Raw genomic sequence first — 20,554 nt, forward strand, 5'->3', positions numbered from 1 at the left:
ACATTTACCTTGTTTGAATTGTACAGTTGTAATAGATTCCAAACCTATGATAGTCTTCCTACTCATCTTAATCAGCTTTATACTTACCAACAAAACCGTAATTGTCCCAATTAATTGTTGGTTGATTAAAGTCTCCACTGATGATTACAGTATGATTGGGAAACTATGTACAAGTGAACTGAAGTTTACGGTTACATTAGGTGATGAGTCTGGTGGGTGATAGAAGGATCTGATTATCATTTTATGCCTAGCTCTGATACTGAGTCTTGCCTAAATAATCTCACCTGCAGCTTCAATTTCTAGCTCGGTGGATTTTAGTTCATTGTCTACTGCGACAAATATACTGTCTCCATTTCCGATTTGCCTATCCTTTCCATGCACATTTAAATTTTTCCCAAAAGTCTCACTGCTATCAATTTCAGATTTCAACCAGCTTTCTGGATCTAGTGTTATGTTAGCTTCTCTGCTTTTCATGAATGCTTCAAACTCTAGCACTTTGTTGCAGATGCTTTGGCAGTTTATCATTAGGATTTTAGTACTCTCACCTGTGAGAGGTGTTTCTTTCGACCTTACACTGATGTTTCTGGGTATCCTAGGGCCGGCCTTTGTGCCCGAGCGGTTCTAGGCGCTACAGTCTGGAACCGTGCTGCTGCTACAGTTGCAGGTCCGAATCCTGCCTCGGGCATGGATGCGTGTGATGTCCTTAGGTTAGTTAGGTTGAAGTAGTTCTAAGTCTAGGGGACTGATGACCTCAGATGTTAAGTCCCATAGTGCTCAGAGCCATTTGAACCCTTTTTTGCCTTCCTAGGGCTATTGTTATCTGGATTGGATGGGGAGTTGCCTGATCTAAAAAACCCTTGTGTGCGAGCTACACACAGTCAGCTACCTGAATAGCAGCCTCTGATGTGTACCGCACACCTGAGCTATTTAGGGGGACCCTACAGTTCTCAACGCTATGGCGCAAGTCCAGGAAGCCGCAGCCTAGCTTGTCACATAACTTTCGAAGTCTCTATTTCAGTCCTTTCACTCGGCTCAGAACTTACCTGTTTCCTAATTCATTATTAGTCCCACCCCTGCATCACCCCTGTTTGACTTTGTATTTATAACCCTGTATTCACCTGACCATAAAGGCTGTTCATTCTGCCACAGAACTTCTCTAATTCCCAATATATTTAACGTCAGCCTACACATTACCCTTTTTAAATGTTCTAACCTGTTGCACAATTAAAGGCTCCAACATTTAACTCTCTTATCTATTCTAACCTTGTGACCAATTAAGGGATCTATAGAATGCAAGTTTTGTGATTTCTCCTGATAACATCATTCTTGTGAGTATTCCCTGCCCAGAGATTCAAGTGGGGGGACTGTTGTACCTCTGGAATATTTTACCCAGCAGGATGCCATCATCATTTAATTATGCTGTATAGGTGCATACTCTTGGGAAAAATCATGCTTGCAGTTTCCCCTTGATTTCAGTTATTGACAGTATCAGCACAGCATGGCAGTTTGAGTTGATGTTATAAGGCCCGATCAGTCAATCATCCAGGCAATTGCCCCTACAACTACTGAAAAGACTGCTGCCCCTCTTCTGGAATCACATGTTTATTTGACCTCTCAACAGAAACCCCTCCCTTGTTGTTGCACCAGTGGTATGACTATCTGTATCACTGAGACACACAAGCCACTGCACCCAATTTTTTGTATATGTTCTCATATTGGTTTTATTACCATACGGAACTCAGTTTCTGGAGCCACCTAGTATATTTCTTGAAATTTTTTTTTTGTTTTTGTTTTTTGTCTTGTGGAGTTAGTGGTATGGTAAACGGGATATGAAAATGCATATTTTTGTTGAATTGTTTTTTAGTGTGCAACTTATGAATTACATGAAATATCTCACCTGGTGGTCCCAGCTATGTGTTCACATTCTCGTACTCTTACATGTGCGTCTGTAAGTGGCAACGACACTAGCGAACAAAAAGCAGCCGAGGGCTGTGGGGAAATGCCAGCTGGACCAACACTCGCTGGGCACTTGGATGCACCATGGCTACAGGAAAGTGTATCAAGTCACAGGCAGATTAAGCTGAGGTGCACTCGGAGCACCTCACACACACACACACACACACACACACACACACACACACACACACACACACACACACACACACATTTCGCTGCACACACTAAGTACAGTGATAGTTTTGATGACAACACTTCTTGGATGACCTTGCTGTGATAAGAGGCCAGCATGCACTATCTGAATAATTTCTTTCATCTCGTCATACATTTCTTTAGTCTCTTCATCATCTGCAGAGGTAGTTAGCATTTAAACTAGTTCTGTGGTGGTGGATGTGGGCTTTGTGTCTGTCTTGGCTACAATAATTTATTCACAATGCTGTTCGTAGTAGCTTTTCTCCATTTGTATTTTCTTATTCATTATTAAACTTACTCCTGTATTATCCCTGTTTCATTTTGTACTTATAACCCTGTATTCACCTGACCAGAAAACCTATTCTTCCTACCACTGAACTTCACTAACTCCCATTATGTCTAACTTCAACCTATCCATTTTCCTTTATGGTTAAAAGGTGGTGACATCCCCTTGGGTAAAATACTATGGAGGTAAAATAGTCCCCCATTCAGATTTCCGGGCGGGGACTGCTCAAAGGATGTCACCACCAGGAGGAAAAAAAACAGGCAGGTAGGTAGAAAATTTAAAAACTAACACCATTAGTGTGATGATGCAAGTGCCTAGTTTCTAGGACAGCATAAATAAGGAGTCTATCAAAATAAAAGAGGTCAGGAAACCTAATAAACAAGGATGGAGGTTTCAATTTAAAAAAAGATGCTGGGTTCGGCACTCAGTTTATTAGGATATCACCAATCATCATATGCACTAGAGCTAGGAAACACAAGGAGATCCTGCCGGAGGTTCGAATCCTCACTTGGGCATGGGTGTCAGTGTTGTCCTTAGTATTAAGTTAGTTTAAGTAGTGTGTAAGTCTAGGGACCGATGACCTCAGCAGTTTGGTCCCTTAGGAATTCATACACACACACACACACACACACACACACACACAAGGTGAACAAGTATCTTCAGAATATCAGTACAGGCTCTGAAAAACAATAGCACTGAAAGTCATAGTTCATAATGGATATCAGGATTCAAACTTGGCTGTAAATAGTGGTGTAGGAGCATCAGTAGTTCAGTCTGGTTGGAGTCCGAGCATAGTTCAGTCTGGTTGGGGTGCAGGCAATGAGCATATGTAACAGCAAAAATCACATCTAAATTTGAACTACCCTAAAACTTCAAGCTGACTACATCAAGTAAAAACACACTATGTTAGTTCATAACTAAAAATACCTTGACATGTTTGTTTTTGTTTGCATTCTCTCTCTCTCTCTCTCTCTCTCTCTCTCTCTCTCTCTCTCTCTCTCTGTCTGCGTCTGCCTGTGTGTGTGTGTTTCCAAATAGATCTCGTATTTTAGTGTTATTTCTGTCTCGGAAAAATAGCTTCCATCATAGCTTCCAATAGGTATTGTATTAATAAGCAAGCGTTTTCTGAAATAAATGAATTCTGAAGCAACAATTGTCTACAGGTACTGCATTGGGACCGTCTTGAATGCTCTGGCATATGAAGAAGAAAAACGCCTGAAACTGCAGTGTCAGTCTTTGTTATCAGTTGCAAAGAACTTATTCTCACGTCTCGGTAGGTTTTATGACGATAATGCTCTACATTTGAATAATGTCCTTTGTGTTCGTTAGAGTGCAGTAATTACTTGTGTTATGTTGATGTGTGTTAGCAATATAATGATGCTGACTCGGTACATATCTTTTGTTGATTCTGTCTACTTCTCAGCCCTGGAAGTGGGTAATGTTATTAAATCACCTTTATTTTGAGAATAGTACTGCAGTAACTTTCAAAGTAGATTAACATTGGAACAGCCTGTAAATAATATATATTGCTTGTCATGAGCATATGACGTAAAACACATTTGGAACCCAGCATACTCTACTTAGGCACATAATTTTATAGATGGTAACTGTCAGCATCAGACTGCTCTCTGTCACATTTGGTGGAAATTATTTGTGCATTTGATAATATAAAGTATTATGGAATTGTAATAAGCAGACATAATAATAATAATAATAATAATAATAATAATAACAATTATGTATACTGTATGTGGACAGACCCTCCGTATCTCGAAAAATTTTGTCACACAAAACAGGGTTCATTTGCCCTCCCCATGAATTGAGGAACTAAAGAAACTGTTTTTCTCTCGCATATGGCTTCAAGGCGTCAGTTAGAAATTTCTTGTATAGTACTGTTGTGTGATTGCTGTACTTTGAAGATTTTAACATAACATTTTTGTATTTGTGTGCATACTCACCAGCTGCTTTTTATGGCCTTGGTCCAAATTGGCTGGCTCTTTGACGCAAACGAAGACCATTGGTAGTAATTTTCCAGATAAGGCGACAGCATATTGTGCAGTGTGTGAATGTTTCACCTTGTGCAAATCCTTTTGCTGCATAAGAACAACCTTTGTTCCACATTCGGTGAGAGTTTGATCATAAGTTGGTTGATATTACCAACCTGTCCATCTGCTAAGCTGAGTGGTGATGTGCTTGCCTTCCTTTCAGCGGACCTGAGTTTGATTCCTGGCCAGGTTGGAGATTTTCTCCACTGGTGGACTGTGTGTTGTGTTGTCCTCACCATCGTTTCATCCTCATCACCGGCACGCAAGTCACCAATATAGTGTCGCCTGAAATAAGACTTGCACTTGGCGGCCGAACTTCTCTGAATGGAGCCTCCCGGCCAACAATGCCACATGCTCATTTCATTTTCTATTGGCACCCTAAAACAAACGTTCACAAATTAACATTGTATGGTCTTTAAAAATAGTATTGCAATTGATGTAAATGATTCAGGTACCTTTATGTGTAATACCTGTTTGATTAGTGGTAATAACAAAATCCTTGATGTGTTGTGGTATGAAGGCTCGAGTAAATTCTCAAGCTTCTATGACACTATCATAGGTCCTTGAATCAACTGTTTTAAGTTGTTCATGCCTTCTTCCATCTTGTTTTACGACCCTAATCTTGTAATACTGAGGAACGTAATCACTGTCTGTTTTTGACTGCTTCTCTTCAGCCACATAATCATCTGATGAAGATGATGTGTCGTGTCTTCTTCAGTTTCTTCAAACACACCTCCTTCATCGAACTAATGGTGGGCAATTAGTTCGTCTTGTACCATGAGTTGTTTCTCCACAAGAATTTAAAAATTCTGTGAAATATTCATTTTCCAATTTCATCTTGTTCTTGTGTTATTGCAGAAGGTTTCCTGAGTGATCAGACTGTTTTGGAGTAGGAGCTGTTCATTGTACACAAGCACTGTTTTTAATTATACTTGAAACTTCACTGTAAAGTGATTCAGCTTCACAGTCAGGTTCAATGCTCATGCTGTCAAAGTACCAGGCACACCAGTACATTTACTCATAAAATCAGACATCTTGGAGCATTGGCATGTAACTACCGCGAGGGGCTAACATACGACTGAAGTATTCTTCCTGTTTAAAAACACTGTTCCCTTGCTCCCTCCTCTGACTGAAAGTTGTTTGCGCATATGTACTTGTTTTCTGGTTGGTCTAAATTAACAGCAGGATTACTGGGGGAATAGGTTCGTACAGTGAGTTGTACTGTACTTGTACCTATATCAGGAACCTCATAGTGGGTTGAAACTTACCTGCAGATAACGTTTATAATGGTAAACTACTTCCAAAATGTTAGAGAAAAACTCAAATTTTCAAGGTGAAGATTATGTTATTAATAATAAGTATCCTTAGATAGTGATAATTTGCACAATCATAATAAACCTATTATTAGAATTAGCTAATGTGTGGTTTAAGAATTATGAAAGAAGATTGTATACGTGGAAGAGAGCAAGAGACACCGGAAGGTTCCAGATTTATTATATGATGGTAAGACAGAGATTTAGGAACCAGGTTTTAAACTGTAAGACATTTTCAGGAGCAAATTTGGACTCTGACCACAGTTTATTGGTTATGAACTGTAGGTTAAAACTGAAGAGACTTCAAAAAGGTAGGAATTTAAGGCTATGGGATCTGGATAAACTGAAAGAAGCAAAGGTTATGGAGAGCTTCAAAGATAGCATAAGGCAACTGTTGACTAGAATAGGGGAAAGGATTACAGCTGCAAGAGATGCGATAGTGACAGCAGCAGAGGATCGAGTGGGTAAAAATGCAGGGGCTTGTAGAAAACCATGCATAAAACAGGTGCAACAGGTCTACTGAAGAGACTGCTTACACCATGCTTGTCCGCCCTATTCTGGAGTATTGCTGTGCAGATAGGACTGACGGATGACGTCAAGAAAGTACAAAGAAGGGCAGCTCGTTTTGTATTATTGTGAAGTAGTGGAGATAGTACCACAGACATGATACGTGAATTGTAGTAGCAGTCATTAAAACAAAGGTGTTTTTCACTGCGATGGGATCTCCTCATGAAATTTCAATAACCAGTTTCCTACTCCAATTGCATAAACATTCTGTTGGCACCCACCTACATAGGGAGAAATGATCATCAAGATAAAATAAGAGAAATCGGATCTCGCACAGAAAAATATAAGTGCTCGTGTTTCCCGTTCACCGTTCGAGAGTGCTTGAAGGTGGTTCATTGAACCCCCTGCCAGGCACTTTATTGTGAATAGCAGATTAATCACGTAGATGTAGATGTAGATGAAAACAAGCAAAAGGGAAATCAAAGGCCTAAAAAGTGATGTAGATAGAAAGTGCAAAATGGCGAAGCATGAATGGCAAGGAGACCAATGTAACATTTAGAAGCATACGTCACTAAAGGAAAGATAAATGCCACCTACAAGAAAATTAAAGAAAGTTTTGAAGGAAAGAGAACCATCTGTATGAGTATCAAACGATCAGATGGAAAGCTGCCTAGGATGGTGGACAACTGGCTGTAAACAAGTTTGGTGGCTGACATCTTGATGTCGGCCTTGTGAGCGATGCAGAGACCAAGAAGTACCAGTGGCAGGACAGCGGTCCACCTATTGTTGTGGCAGCTAAGGGCAGCCATCAAGGTGTAATGCAGCCAATTGGTAGTTCGATGTCAAGTGCAGATCAGACCCACACAGATCTGTCAGCGCGCAAAAAAGGGCTGATGTAAATTTGCGTTCATGATCCATAATGATGTGGCGTGTGCGGCTGAAGTGGGAAATCCACATGGAGACGGAGGCGGCTACTATGATGGCAGTGACAGCATCGGGTATTGGTGTTGCCTCAGGCCAACAGGTGAAGCTGTTCACTGTGGTGAGAAGGTAGTAACAGCCATCAGATGAAATTAGGGGGCCAACGATGTCCACGTGGACATGGTTGAAGCAATGCCTACCATCTGGGAAAGCCATGGTGGGGACATGTACATGGCTCTTGACCTTGGCACACTGACAGGTGAGGCAGGTGCTGTCCCAGGTCGTGCAGTCCCTCTGAATACCTGGTCACATGAAGCACTGAATTACTAGAGTGGTAGACACATGCATTTGGCAGGGTGAGCCAGATCCTGCTATCTCTCGAATAAACCGTGCAGAAGGCAGCGGATAGGAAGGAGCGCGGTGAGCTGGTGGGTACAGCACAGCAGGTACTGCTGTCAGAGCTGGGAACCAGTGTGCTTTGGAGACAAGAGGTCGGAGACTGCATCCTGCCAGAGTTGGGCTAGTTCCGGGTCATGCTCCTGGCAGTTTATTTATTTATTTATTTATTTATTTATACATCAAGTTCCATAGGACCTAATTGAGGAGTAAATCTCTAAGGTCATGGAATGTGTCAGTACATGAAATTAGAACATAAAAGTAATAAAAGATAAAAATAAAATGTTTATGAACCTGAAAAAAGTCAAGCCATAAGTTTAAGTAAACACAGTCAACAATTCAACAAGACTCAGTTTACTTTTTCAAGGAACTCCTCAACAGAATATGAGGAGTGACCAATGAAGATTCTCTTCAGTTTCGATTTGAAAGCATGTGAATTACTGGTAAGATTTTTGAATTCTAGTGGCAGCTTGTCGAAAATGGATGCAGCAGGATACTACACACCTTTCTGCACTAGAGGTAAGGAAGTTCAATCCAAATGCAGGTTTGATTTCTGTTGATTATTAACTGAGTGAAACCTGCTTATTCTTTGGAATAAGCTTATATTGTTAACTAGAAATGACAGAAAGGAATATATACATTGAGAGGCCGATGTCAAAATACCCAGACTCGTGAACAGGTATCAAGAAGAGGTTCGTGAACTTGCACCACTTATTGCCCAAACTGCCCATTTCTGAGCCAAAAATAACCTTTTAGAATCAGAAGAGTTACCCCAAAATATAATGCCAGATGACATAAGCGAATGGAAATAAGCAAAGTAGACTAATTTTCGTGTCAAATGATAAGTCACTTCAGATACCATACGAATAGTAAAAATGACAGCATTAAGTATTTGAACAAGATCGTGAATTTGGGCTTTCCATGAGAGTTTACTATCTATCTGAACACCTAGAAATTTGAACTGTTCAGTTTCACTAATCATATGCCCATTCTGTGAAATTAAAACGTCAAGTTTTGTTGAATTGTGTGTTAGAAAGACTGTAAAAACTGAGTCTTACTGTGATTTAACGTTAGTTTATTTTCTACAAGCCATGAACTTATGTCATGAACTGCACTATATGAAACTGAGACAGTGTTGCACACATCATCCTGTACTGCCAAGCTAGTGTCATCAACAAACAGAAATGTTTTAGAGTTACCCATAATACTAGAGGGCATATTATTTACATAAATAAGGAACAGGAGTGGCCCAAACACTGTTTCCTGGGGCATTCCCCACTTGACCATATGTCACTCAGACCCCACATCACAGCCATTCTCAATACTGTGAGTCTGTCGCTAAAGTAAGAAGGGAACCAAATGTGAGCTAGTCCCCGTATTCCGTAATGGTCCAACTTCTGGAACAATATTTTGTGATCAACACAATCAAACACCTTAGTTAAATCAAAAAATATGACTAACAATGAAAACCTTTTGTTTAACTTGCCCGTTACCTCACAGAGAAAAGAGAATATAGCATTTTCAGTTGTTAAACGACTTCTAAAACCAAACTGTACATTTGATAGCAAATGATCAACTACCCTTACACGCACAGCCTTTCCAATAACTTTAGCAAACACTGATGGCATAGAAATAGGTCTAAAATTGTCTATATTATCCCTTTCTTCCTTTTTATAAAGCAGCTTTACAATTACAATATGTTCAGGAAACCAACCATTCCTAAAGGAAAAATTATAAATATGACTAAATACAGGGCTAACATGTGCAGCACAGTACTTTAGTATTCTCCATCAAATCCATGAGAGTCTGTAGTTTTCAGTGTTTAATTATTGACTCAATCTTCCGCTTGTCTGTATCACAGAGAAGTATTTCAGACATCAATCTCGGAAAGGTATTTGCCAAGAGAGTTATATGATTCCCTGTAGAAACTAAATTTTTATTTAATTCACCAGCAATGCTCAGAAAATAAGTGTTATATTCTGTACATATACTTGATTTCTCAGTAATAGAAATATTTTTACTACTGACTGACTTTATGTCGTCGACCTTGTGCTGCTGACCAGACACTTCCTTCACAGCTGACCATATAGTTTTAATTTTATCCAGTGAATCAGCCATTCTATTTACATACCACATACTCTTTGGCTTCCTAATAACATTTTTAAGCACCTTACAGTACTGTTTGTAATGGGCTACTGTAACTTGATTGTGACTACTTCTAACGTTTTGATATAATTCCCGAATTCCTGCTTTGTTCTACATGATATCCTTATCCCACTAGTCAGCCACCCAGGCTGCCTTTTACTTCTAGTACCCTGTTTAGAATGCTCTAATGGAAAGCAACTCTCAAAGAGCATGAGAAATGTGTTAAGGAAAGCATTATATTTGTCATCTATGTTATCGGTACTATAAACATCCTGCCACACTTGTTCCTGATGAGGTTTAAAAAACACTCTATTGCTGTTGGATTAACTTTCCTACATAATTTTTAATTATATGTGACATTTGTTTGAGTACAAAAAGCCTTTTACTGTTAAATTTGTGCATCATGGTCTGAAAGGCTATTTACCCTTTTACTAATAGAATGCCCATCTAGTAATGAAGGATGAATAAAAATATTGGCTGTGGCTGTGCTACTGTTCCCCTGCATCTTAGTTGGAAAAAATACAGTCTGCATCATATCCTTTGTCTTCCACCGTCATATACAAAATTTACGTTGAAGTCACCACATGTAACTAATTTCTGGTACTTCTTATAAAGTGAATTAAGAAACCTCTCTAGCTTGAGCAGAAGTGCTCTGAGGTCAGAGTTAGGGGACCTATAAATAACAAGAATTAGAAGTTTATTTTCACTAAATTCAACTGCCTCTGCATAACATTCAAATATCTGATCAGTGCAGTGCCATGATACGTCTATGGACTCAAATGTATTACTGTTTTTTATGTACATGGCCACTCCCTCACCCTACAAGGAACTCCTTGAAAAACAGCCAGCTAATTTGTAGCCTGGTAAAGGAATCCTCTGAATAGTCAAATTATTTAAGTGGTGCTCCAATATACCAATAATTTCAGAGTCAACATCTATAAGCAGTTCACTAACTTTATCTCTAATACTTCTTATATTTTAACTAATTAATGGAAAATATCATATAAAGATGTGAAACAATTACTAACAAAGTGATAGAGGGGCTGGCCAGTACTTACCTCAGCTCAGTACAGCCGATAGAAACACAAAAAACAACCGAAAATTAAAGTTCCTAGCTTTCGGAATAAATGTTCCTTCATCCGGGAGGAGAGAGGGGAAAGAAAGGGAAGAAGGGAAAGTGGATTTAGTTACTCACAACCCAGGTTATGAAGCAACAGGGAAAGGAAAACAGGGAGGGTAGCAAGGATGGAGGCATGGTTGTCAGAGGGAAGCCAAAGATATTCTCCTACCACCAGGTGTTGCCGTATTGTTGCTGGAGAACAACGCCGATGGTCATCTGGCTGGCATTAACCACGACGGCAAGCGGGGCAGTGGGATGGGGCGGGGCGGGGCGGGGTGAGCAGAGTGGCGTTTGCCAAGTTGCATTTGGGGGCCAAGAAGCATGGCGTCCATGGCACTGGCTTGTTTCCCTTCATTTTGACACCATGAAGAGTGGCAGTGAATGGCCCTTGTTTGGCAATGTTATTCCTCAGATGGAATGAGATTTTCACTCTGTAGCAGTGTGTGTGCTGATATGAAACTTCCTGGCAGATTAAAACTGTGTGCCGGACTGAGACTCAAACTCGGGACCTTTGCCTTTCGTGGCCAAGTGCTCTACCAACTGAGCTACCCAAGCATGACTCATGCCCCATCCTCATAGCTTTACTTCTGCCAGTACCTCGTCTCCTACCTTCCAAATATTACAGAAGCTCTCCTGTGAACCTTGCAGAATTAGCACTCCTGGAAGAAAGGTTATTGCAGAGACATGGGTTAGCCACAGCCTGGGTGATGTTTCCAGAATGAGATTTTCACTCTGCAGCGGTGTGCGCTGATATGAAACTTCCTGGCAGATTAAAACTGTGTACCAGACTGAGACTCGAACTCAGGACCTTTGCCTTTCAGGGGCAAGTGCTTTACCAACTGGCAAGTGCTACCAACGGGCAAGTGCTCTTTCGTATCAGCGCACACTCCACTGCAGAGTGAAAATGTCATTCTGGGAACATCCCCCAGGCTGTGGATAACCCATGTCTCCGCAATATCCTTTGTTTCAGGAGTGCTAGTTCTGCAAGGTTCGCAGGAGAGCTTCTGTAAAGTTTGGAAGGTAGGAGACGAGGTACTGGCAGAAGTAAACCCGTGAGGACGGGGCGTGAGTCATGCTTGGGTAGCTCAGTAAGTAGTGCACTTGCCCGTGAAAGGCAAAGGTCCCAAGTTGGAGTCTTGGTCTGGCACACAGTTTTAATCTGCCAGGAAGTTTCAAAACACAAGTGGATGAAGTTCACGTGGACACTTGATCATTATTGAAGACTATTTACTTTTGGAGCAAAGAATTTAAATGTGGTTGGACAAATACTGACAATGAAGTGCACTCCGGCCCTCCAGTTAAGGTCATCACAAAGGAAACCATTGACAAAATCTTTGATATGGTAATACAAGACAAAATCTGTGATGTGTTAATGCAAGACTGCTATACAAAAGATTTGTGGGATTGCTGAGACTGTAGGCATCTCAACTGAGTGAGTGCATAATATCTTGCATGGAGAATTGGCAATGAAAAACCTGTGTTTGAGGTGGGTCCTGTGATTGCCCACAGTCAACCAAAAGCGCATCCAGTACAACATTTCAGTACAGCACAAGGTGATGTTTAATCACAATCCACAAGACTTTATGCACCAATTTGTGATAGTTGATGAAACTTGGACCCATCATTACACACCAGAGTCAAAACAATCGACAATGACTGGTGAAAGTGCACTGAAGAAAGTGAAGACCACTTTGCCAGCCGATAACATGATGGCCCCTGTTTTAGTGGATTCCCAGGGAATAATCTTCATAGGTAACTTGAAAAAAGGCAGAACCGTAACTGTACCCTGTTTTGCTTCATTGTTGGATCGTTTGAAATTTGCGTTGCTTAAAAAAAGACCAAGGTTGTCATACAAAAAAGTGCTCTGTCACCAGGATAATGCACCATCCCACATATCAGTGATAATGATGGCGAAAGTGAATGAACTGGGTTTTGAATGGGTTCCTCATCGCCCTATTTACCAGACTTGGCCCCAAGGCCTTTTTCCTGTTCCCTAACTTGAAACATTGGCTTTTGGGCAAGAAGTGATAATTGTAGTGAACGAGTGTTTTCCAGAGTTTGACAGAACCTATTTTTCTTGATGAAAAATCTGGCAGATTGCTGGACCAAGTAGACTATGTCTAGTAATAAGGTAAGTTGTTTACAAAACAAACATTTTTCTTGCTTTTTTAGCAGAGTTACCAAACCACCATTGTTGTGCAGTAATCCTAACATATTGACGTAAGTGTTAGGAGTCTGTGGCTCCCTTTTCAACAGTTAAGAAATATCTTGCTTTCATCACATTTGTTGACGGTGATTCACATGAAGACTGTCCCAAACAGAAATTAAAGAAGAAAACATCGATAAAGTGCACAACAGGAGGTCTGTTGAAAAAACTCCGGAGCTTTATCCATAACCACAAACTTTTTCTACAGTTACCTTTTATTTATTGTGCATGGTCTCCTTCAAAATACTCTCATCCACTATTGATACACCGCTCCCAGTGCTGTTTCCACTTCTGGAAACAATCTTGGTACACATCTTGCTAGATTGCACAAAGTGCCGTCTGCAAATTTTATTTTATCTGTTCTGTTGTTGCATATCTTCGTCCTTTCAAAGCAGTATTCAGCTTAGGAGGGGAGGGGGGGGGGGGGGGAGCCTGCAGGGCCAAGGTCTGCAGAGTATGCAGGGTGAGGCAGCACAGTGATTTCGTTTTTTGTGCAATAGTCACATACCAACGGGGATGAATGTGCAGGTGCATTATTGTGATGCAAGAGCCGTAAATTTTCTCACCATGTTTCGGGTCATTTCTTTCTCACATTTTCTTGCAGGCATCGCATCACATCCAGATGGTAGCACTGATTAACAGTTTGTTCCTGTGGCACGAATTGATGATGAATTGATCCTTCAAAGTCAAGAAGTCTATCAGTGTGGCTTTGACATTTGATCTCACCTGACAAGCTATTTTTGGTCTTGGAGAAACTTTCCTGACCCATTGTGAGGATTGAACCTTGGTCTCAACATCATCATGTCTCTTCACCAGTTATGATTCTCGTAAGGAAAATCTTGTTTTCATTTGTGGGATCCAAAAGCTTGTCACAGATTGCAAGGCAATGGTCTTTCTGGTCTTGCCTCATGAGCCGTGGTGTGTACTCGGTGGCAACACTTTGTATTCCATGATGCTGTGTCAGGATTCCATGACATGATCCAGTTGAAATTTTACATTCTTCTGCAGTCTCTTGGACAGGCAGTTTTCGATTGGCATGCACAATTTTGTTGATATTCTGGACTTGAGCGTTGTCGGTAGACGTTGAAGGGCATCTTGAATGAGGGTCATCTTTAACTTCCGTCCGGCCATTTTAAACCATGTGAAACATTTGTAACACCTAGTATGGCTTAAGCACTCGTCACCATAGGCTTTATGCATCATTTGGTGTGTTTCTGTAAAGTTTTCTTGAGTTTCACACAAAATTTAACTCAGACGCATTGCTCCTTGGAACTCTGCCTTCTTGAAATTTGCAAACTATGCAACACAATGTTCTACTCAATACAGTACTGAACGATATCTAACAGACATACAACAATGAAACTTCTGGCAGTTACACATTAAACACAGGCATGTGCATGGATGCCAATTGCATTTAACTCCGACACACGATTGATGCAAAATTATGAATATTCTTAAAGTTTGTGAACAGACCTCTTATTAACTGAAAGATCATTAGTTAAGAGAGTATGAAATAGTTGATGTCGTAGGCATACCACAAGAAAGAATACAGCACATTTTACAATAAGAATTAACTATGAGAAATATTTATGTAATATGAGTGCTGCATTTATTGATTTTTCATCAGAAGCAAATGTATAAATGAATTTCACCAGAGTACATGTTCCAACAGGCTGCATGTCTTGGTCACCTCCATATCATTTTCATAACTAGTTCTGCACTTCAGTCTCTTTCCTAATCCATTTTTAGATGTCATGTCTCCATTAATAATTTGCAACATACATATATCTATCTATTGCTAGCCAAGCAATACTTAAATTTTCAGTGGTTTTTATATTAGATTACTGTCATAATTCAAAGCTTGTCATTCCCGCCAGTTGTAATCCTTTCATTTCAAACACACTGGAAGTTTAATTTTGAAGGGGAAAAAAAATTACTAAAATCACGCCACTTTCGATCTTCTATTTATTTCTGTTCCTGATCATTCAGTTGTTGCCATGAAAACAAAATCTCTTCTTAGCTTTTCTATTGACTCTATTGTTAACATGTGTGATTTTCTTTATTATGTCAAACAATGTAAAATCCAGGATGGAATGTAACAGTATTATTAAAAGGAAAGTTGCTACGCACCATATAGGGGAGGTGCTGAGTCGTAGATAGGCACATCAAAAAGAGTGCCACAGAATAAGCTTTCGGCCAACAAGGCCTTTGTCAAAAATACACACACACACACGCGTGCGACTGCAGCCTCTGGCAGTTGAAGCCAGGCTCTCACAAAAGGCCTTGTTGGCCTAAAGCTTATTCTGTACAGTCTTGTTGTTGTGCCTATCTCCAAAGTGAATGGAAGGGGTAGGGTGAGATGAGCCTTACATTTTTGTTCAAAAAACATTGGAGTTTTATTTCCAAAACTTCCATTAAATTTATAGATCCCGAATTACCCATTTATGGAAAAATGCTGTTGTGATATCGAGCTTCAAAAAGAAAAAATTCCTTTGCATAAGCAACCAAGCATATTTATGAACACGGTCAATAAAAATTTATAACAACTTGTCTTCAAACCTAGCTTTGATTAAATATGGCAACCAATTAGGCTGGTGCCACCTCAGTTATTAATTTAAGATAGCAAACTTGTATTTTGTTAGCCACACTAACGGTTTCCTGAATCACAACCAGAACATTTGTGGACAACAAACAAGCCACTCACCACTTCTGTATCTGCAAAGACATACACCAGGGCTCACAACCCTGAGCAACTGCCTGGAAGCACGTTGGATCAGCCGATGGTAGGCAATACCATCAATGGTACTGAACCCACATAAACGAACACATCCAACAAGGGCTCCAGCAGGAAGCACTCTGCTGATGGTTGCTACACGTTTCCAGTTGATGGCAGAAGAGCACTTGTATTATCACTCTGCGGCAGATGACAGGCACCTTGTTTAGGAGGCACCACAGTCACGCACCCACAGCACCGCCCATCAGCCACCAGCATCAGACACGCACATGATTTCAGACGCAACTTTTTTGTTGGCTCATTTATGCATTATTGTAATTGACGTAGAAGGTCAGTTTTTATGTGGAAAGAAATAGCAATCACTTTATAAGCTGGCTCCATGACTACAAAGAGTTCATTAAGCTAAAATTATTGTGTTTTCATAGAAGTTACCATACTTCATCTGCATGGTTGAAGAGCACCCACCCGCCTAAAAGAGCCAAGGTGTCTTGTTGTGATTCTGAGTCTGGCCTTCACAGTCAGAGTCTGTGTGTGTGTGTGTGTGTGTGTGTGTGTGTGTGTGTGTGTGTGTGTGTGTGTGTGTGTGTTCGTTGGTTGTTTGGGGAAGGAGACCGGACAGCATGGTCATCGGTCTCATCGGATTAGGGAAGGATGGGGAAGGAAGTCAGCCGTGCCCTTTCAGAGGAACCATGGAACCATCCCGGCATTTGCCTGGAGTGATTTAGGGAAATCACGGAAAACCTAAATCAGGATGGCCGGACGTGGGATTGAACCATCGTCCTCCCGAATGTGAGTCCAGTGTCTAACCACTGCGCCACCTCACTCGGTGTGTGTGTGTGTGTGTGTGTGTGTGTGTGTGTTTTGGAAGATTTGTTTGACAGTCTTCATGTTGTCCCTATCTGCGACTCAGCATCTCCGCTATATGGTGAGTAGCAACTATCCTTTTCATAATACTGTATTTTTTATTTTGAAGAGAGAGGATACTTTCAAGAATGTCACCACTTTTCTGCAGAAAGACCTTCAAAGAGTAGGTGCTACTTTTAGTTCAGTTGAGATATGCAGAGTGGCAGTTTTACCACAGAGACAAATTCACATACTACAATTATTCTACTGTACTAGAACCACACAAGTGATTCATTATGTAAGTGTGGTGGACTGTCAGAGAAATTTATGGGAATTTAATGTAAAGAACTATTCGAAGGATATCAGAAAGGAAGACAAATGTGTGAGTTACATAAAAACTGGAATAAATGGAAAATTTAAAAGAACTGTCACCTTTACTTTCATTTTTAGTTCTCCAGTGCTACAACAGTATATAAGTAAGATCATATTCATATGAAAGTTTGATCATACATATATAACACTCTGCACACTAGTTTTCAATGAAATGAGTTTGTCCATGCACGAAGGGATTTTTCAGAAGGAATTCAATTATTAATTCACTTAATAGATGTCCTACTGTGATGTAAAAGCAAATAATAAATAAATAAATAATGAATAAAACAGCACATACCTGGCACTACAACCCCTAACTTTAACCACCTTATTTGCTTCAGTCTTTACAAAGTAAGTGTCAAAACACCATCATGTTCAAAAAGCATAAAGCATACTTTTGTCAAATATTCCAGATCCACATCATACAGATGAAGATGATGATGAATCCAAATCGTCCAAGTCGCCACCCACAAATATTTAGGCCACAGTTGTGGCAAAAAAGAGGAGAAAAATAAGTTTACCATATAAATAGCTCCCGTATTGAAATAGAATGTATGTAATTCTGAATCCGTGTTTAGGATTTAAAGTTTCTACACAGGGAAGGTTAATGCACTTGTGTATTCATTTTGAACATTCTGAGTGTTAAGACAATACTCAGTCCACAATGAGGATAATGTAGATCATCCTCATCTTAGAGAGTATTTTCTAAACAATGAGAAAGACAGCTAAGACTTGAATTGCAGTATTGGCAATGGTGGTCTAGCAGGAGGAGCACTAGACTCTCACCCTGGAGGGGCTGGGTTCAGTCCAGGGTAATGATGAGGATTTTTCCTCTTTTCTGTCCCTCTAGGATGGCCCAGGTCCACTATCAAAATCCCAGGTCTGCTATCAAATGAGTGCTGGATATCTTTCCAAGGGGTAAAAAGCGGCCGGGGCAAAGAGCACAGCAGCTTACCTCTGCTAGTGCAGTGGCGTGGGAAGGATGCATTGCACCTGCAGTCAGGCCCGTAGCTCGGACGTGGGCTTATGCTGTAGACATTTCTTACATGTCTGCTTCTTCAACAACTCATATTTTATCCAGCACAATTTATTTATAATTAAATCATAGAAAGTAATTGTTCCGGACTGTTCCGGAAATATACAAAGAAAGGACTTCTCAATGTGGCCAATACACTGCTCTATTTGTTGAATAACTTACACATCAGTGTTGAAGAACACTGTTTGTAGTTACATCTGGGAAACACTTGGAGATGAACCACCTTCTCATTATATCCCTGTACCTCCAGTTCATTCTCTCGAAACACACCAGTTGGTGGCACGGTGAGCGAAGACAGTACTGCATTATGCAGACAAGCAAATCTGTGTGCTAGCCAAATGTCATTGGTACGTAACAACACAGTGCTGGAGGCAAATGTGTAGCATAGGGTCAGGGTTGATAGCCACACTAGAGAGCTTTCTGTAAACATTGGCTGAATGTGAAAAGTAAAACAGTTGCAGTCTTTCGTGACATCTCGTTGTCACTGTAGGCTTGTACCATGGGAAGCAAGCAGAGCATGTTGTTTGCTGGCCAGTATCCTCTTTCTATAACAAAACTGCATGCGTGTATTAACAGGGTTCTTTATTAACTTAAACAGGAAGCTACTTAATGTAGGTTAATTCTTACAAAGAAGAAGACAGCAACCAACCATTTCTAATAATGTTTTGAACTGACAAATTCATCATCATACAGCTGTTCACAAGATTCAAAAGATGCAATTTACTTAATCATCAGTTTACGATTTTTATTCTCCCACTGTAGAGAAATATTCTTGGTGTGTTGCTGCCGTATGGTAGAAACAATGTTGGAAGTGCCCTATGTAAACATAACTAACGTCCAAACGATGTAATACAGAGTAAACAAATATGTGAGGTTAAGTAGTTATAGTACTTACATTGAAAATTCCTCAAAATTTTGTTGCAAAGTAGCAGAATTGTATTTTTGAAATATTGCAAAGTATATGCAGCACTTATATGATTTGCGTATCACCATATCGTGCAAAGCACAAAACACACACACACACACACACACACACACACACACACACACACACAAAAGTATTTTCCACATGTGAAGTTGACCCAAAAATGGCGGTTTCACAAGTACAACAGCGCCAGAGGTGTTCTCCCTCAGAGATATTACGGTATATAGATTACTTTGATTTCACAGTATGAATGTATGCAAAGAATAAATGTATTATCATGAACAGTTAAAACACAGAGATAAACCTTACATTATAACCATATAATATTACAGATTAGATTAGTACTTGTTCCATAGATCATGAATATGACACTTCGTAATGATGTGGAATGTGTCAGGATGAAGTTGACAGATGTAGTAACTAGTTTTTGTGAATGCTACTTATACGTTATTATGTAAATACTATTCTATATGCAGAGAACAACCTAGTGGTGAGATAAAATGAATAATATGACAGTAGAAATTATATTAACATAGTATGGTGCACTGAAATTTTGAATCAATTGCAGTTGCAATAATGTGTGACTGAGCAGGCAGCTATATTTTGGCGTTAAAAAAGTGCCAAAGAAGTTCATGTATTACAATATATACATAGCTAACCTCCAAACAATATAAAAGCTATGTTCACATAGGGTGCTTCTAACATTGTTTTCTACCATAGGGCACCAACATACCAAGAATATTTTGCTACAGTGGAAGAATGAAAATCGTAAACTGATGATTGTGTAAAGTGCATCTTGTGAATCTTGTGAACAGCAGTTTGATGATGAACTTGTCAGTTCAAAACCGGTTATGACACTATTTACTTAAATAAATAGCATTATTAATAGCAGCTGGTTGCTGTCTTCTTCTTTGTAAGAATCAACCTACAATAATTGTACACAGCTATGGTCTCACCATGTCAGTTTAAGACAAAATAGCAGGAAACTACTTAACTTAAGATAGTCCAGGTATTGGGATACAAGCTCTTTTGTAATAGTCCATGTAAGCCTCATTGCTGTCCCCCTATGCACACTGCTCAGGTCGCTGTATGCTGCCTAAGATGGAGACTGTGACTGCAAGTGACTCGACTCGGCGACTCACTGTATGACTGACTGGGCCCTCTGGTCCGTGTCGGCTATCTAAATACTGGTGGTCGAGAGGGCATTGGCGGCGTGTTTCTTGCGAGATTGTCTTTGGCTTCTATCTTGATAGACTCACTTGCTCCAGTGCCTGTTATTGATCTTCTCACAGCCTCTTTGCCAACTGGAGTGCTGGCGACAGTTTATGCCACCACGTTTCTCCCACCTGAAATGCCACAACATTGTCGTGTAGTGAGGCTGCGAACAACAACGGGAAGGGAGGCAGGATGCTGGATGTAGAGATGAGCCAGGAGCTGTAGCTGTGGAGGAAGGCTTTCTTCTGTCTGTATCATGCCATCTGGCTTGTGATGCAACAGAAACATCCTCTGGGAAACTGCTGCCAGGGTACATGTCCAGGACTGAGGGCGTGTCCTGGG

The 20,554-nt window shown here is 40.3% G+C and overlaps 1 protein-coding gene across 1 annotated transcript in view; it reads left to right on the top strand.

Moving 5' to 3' along the window:
• Window positions 1–20,554, top strand: part of LOC126278948 (cGMP-dependent 3',5'-cyclic phosphodiesterase-like) — a 231,020-nt gene that overhangs the window by 54,239 nt on the left and 156,227 nt on the right. Inside the window, exon 4 of the mRNA XM_049979225.1 lies at window positions 3,598–3,707. Within this exon, the coding sequence (XP_049835182.1) occupies window positions 3,598–3,707 (110 nt within the window). The remainder of the gene's footprint in view (window positions 1–3,597; window positions 3,708–20,554) is intronic.

Source organism: Schistocerca gregaria, chromosome 6 (assembly GCF_023897955.1).
Source record: "Schistocerca gregaria isolate iqSchGreg1 chromosome 6, iqSchGreg1.2, whole genome shotgun sequence".
NCBI classification, from domain to species: domain Eukaryota; kingdom Metazoa; phylum Arthropoda; class Insecta; order Orthoptera; family Acrididae; genus Schistocerca; species Schistocerca gregaria.